Raw genomic sequence first — 2,116 nt, 5'->3', positions numbered from 1 at the left:
ATCATTTTACATAAAAATAATTATAATTCTAACAAATCCCTGAGAGTGCCTGTTTGCATGCAGTAATGGTTCTAACAATCTTGGCATAATCAAAATAGCTTTATTTCCCTTATAAATTAGATACATTGATCATTTACTTCCTAGTTTTAATGTTATTTATTTTGAGGACAAATCTGTTCTTAACTTTTTCATACACTTCGGGTATAACACTGCTTTTAAAATGCTAACATTTCTTCTCAATATTTTGCTTGCTTTCTAGTTGACCTACTGACTTCAAAATGTCTGAAGTTGGATTCAGTAATCTGACTTGGGATCAAGTTATAATACTGGATCAAGTGTTAGATGATGTAATTCCAATTCATGGAAGGGGACATTTCCCCACAATGGAGGTAAAACTAAAACATATCATAAATGTTGTCAAAGATCAACTGATAAAGCAAGGAATTATTGTTAAAGATACCAGATTAAATGGTTCCATTGCAAGTTATATACTTGCAAGCCACAGTGGAATCGTCTATAAGGATCTGGATGTTATTTTTCGTGTTGATCTACCAACTGATCAAGAATTTCAGATTGTTAAGGATGTAGTTTTAGGTTGTCTACTTGATTTTTTACCAAAAGGTGTGAAAAAAGAAAAGATAACCCCAAATATCATGAAGGAGGCATATGTGCAGAAGATGGTCAAAGTTTGCAATAAGCACGATCAGTGGAGTCTCATCTCTCTTTCAAACAACACTGGGAAGAATGTAGAGCTAAAATTTGTGAATTCACTCAAACGGCAGTTTGAATTTAGTGTAGATTCTTTTCAAATCCATTTGGATGACATGTTAGAATTCTACAAGGACGAAAATGCTAAGTTAACCCAAGAGTCATATCCTGTTGTGGTAGCTGAAAGCCTATATGGAAACTTTCAAGAAGCAATGATGCATTTGCAATGTAAGCTTATATCTACCAGAAAACCTGAGGAGATTAGAGGTGGTGGCCTTCTGAAGTACAGCAACTTGCTGGTTCGAGATTTTAAGCCTGTTTGTGAAGCAGAAATCAAGACCCTTGAACGTTACATGTGCTCTAGATTTTTCATTGATTTTCCTGATGTAGTAGACCAGCAAAGGAAGATTGAATCATACCTCCGCAACCATTTCACGGGTGAAGACAAAAGCAAGTATGACTACCTTATGATTTTGCGTGGAGTTGTAGATGAAAGCACCGTTTGCCTCATGCGTCATGAAAGAAGACAGACAATCAATATGATTACCTATATGGCTTTAAAAGTACTAGGAGAACACAACATTCTACCCAATACAAATAATGTAACTTGCTTTTATCAACCTGCTCCATACTTTGTTCCTGAGAGAAGGTATCCTAATTTTTATACAGTATCTGGAAAACGACCACCTATTTTCTTTCGGCCATTCCTACCAGGGTACCCTAATGTGCCAAATGGTATGGTCTAAAAAAAAAAAAATACAACAAAAACTTGCTTTAATTAAACACCTCTTAAAAGCAAGTTTACAAATTCCATAAAATTTAAGATTATTATTGTTTGTATGGAGTTACCAACTATTTTTCATTGGTTATTATATCATAGTAAATAAAATATCATCTGTGAACTGACCACTTCAAACGATTTTCAGAGATTATTAGCTATAATACCTTTCAAATGTTGTAGACCACTTAAAATGATTTTCAAATCTTACCACTTAAGACTTTCAGATTTGCTGTGAGAAATACATTAAAGATGCCTGCATTCTGATTAAAGTATAAAAGAACAGACTCATAATTTCAATCCAGAGATAAGACAAATGCCAACATTTAGTCAATTCCTATGTTTGCTTCATTTTTTTCTAGTTGGATACTGTCAATGAATGTTTCAATACTTAACAAATGACTCAGTTCAAAGACAATAGACATATAAAATATTAAAACCCTAGACTTTGCAAACATTTATTTTATTTTTCAATTAAATTAGGTTAGATACAAATTCTTACTATAGTTTGAAGGAACACTGAAAAATATGATACTGGAAAATACTGGGCATTATTAATTTGTCAACTAGGTTAACTTAATTTGTAGATTTGCAGAATAATATCATCTGGCTGTACTGCCAATAATGTGA

At 32.9% G+C, this 2,116-nt stretch overlaps 1 protein-coding gene across 1 annotated transcript; it reads left to right on the top strand.

Annotated features, from left to right (window-relative positions):
- Positions 1-208: 208 nt before the first annotated feature.
- On the top strand, positions 209-1,501 carry TENT5D (terminal nucleotidyltransferase 5D). Its single transcript, XM_036439837.2, has one exon. The coding sequence runs from the start codon at positions 279-281 to the stop codon at positions 1,452-1,454; it is 1,176 nt and encodes a 391-aa protein (XP_036295730.1). The 5' UTR covers positions 209-278; the 3' UTR covers positions 1,455-1,501.
- The last annotated feature ends 615 nt before the right edge of the window (positions 1,502-2,116 follow it).

The sequence above is a fragment of the Pipistrellus kuhlii genome, unplaced genomic scaffold (genome assembly GCF_014108245.1).
Source record: "Pipistrellus kuhlii isolate mPipKuh1 unplaced genomic scaffold, mPipKuh1.p scaffold_m20_p_16, whole genome shotgun sequence".
Taxonomy (NCBI): Eukaryota; Metazoa; Chordata; class Mammalia; order Chiroptera; family Vespertilionidae; genus Pipistrellus; species Pipistrellus kuhlii.
Note: the sequence above shows the minus strand (reverse complement) of the source record. Positions and strands in the feature narration are given on the sequence as shown.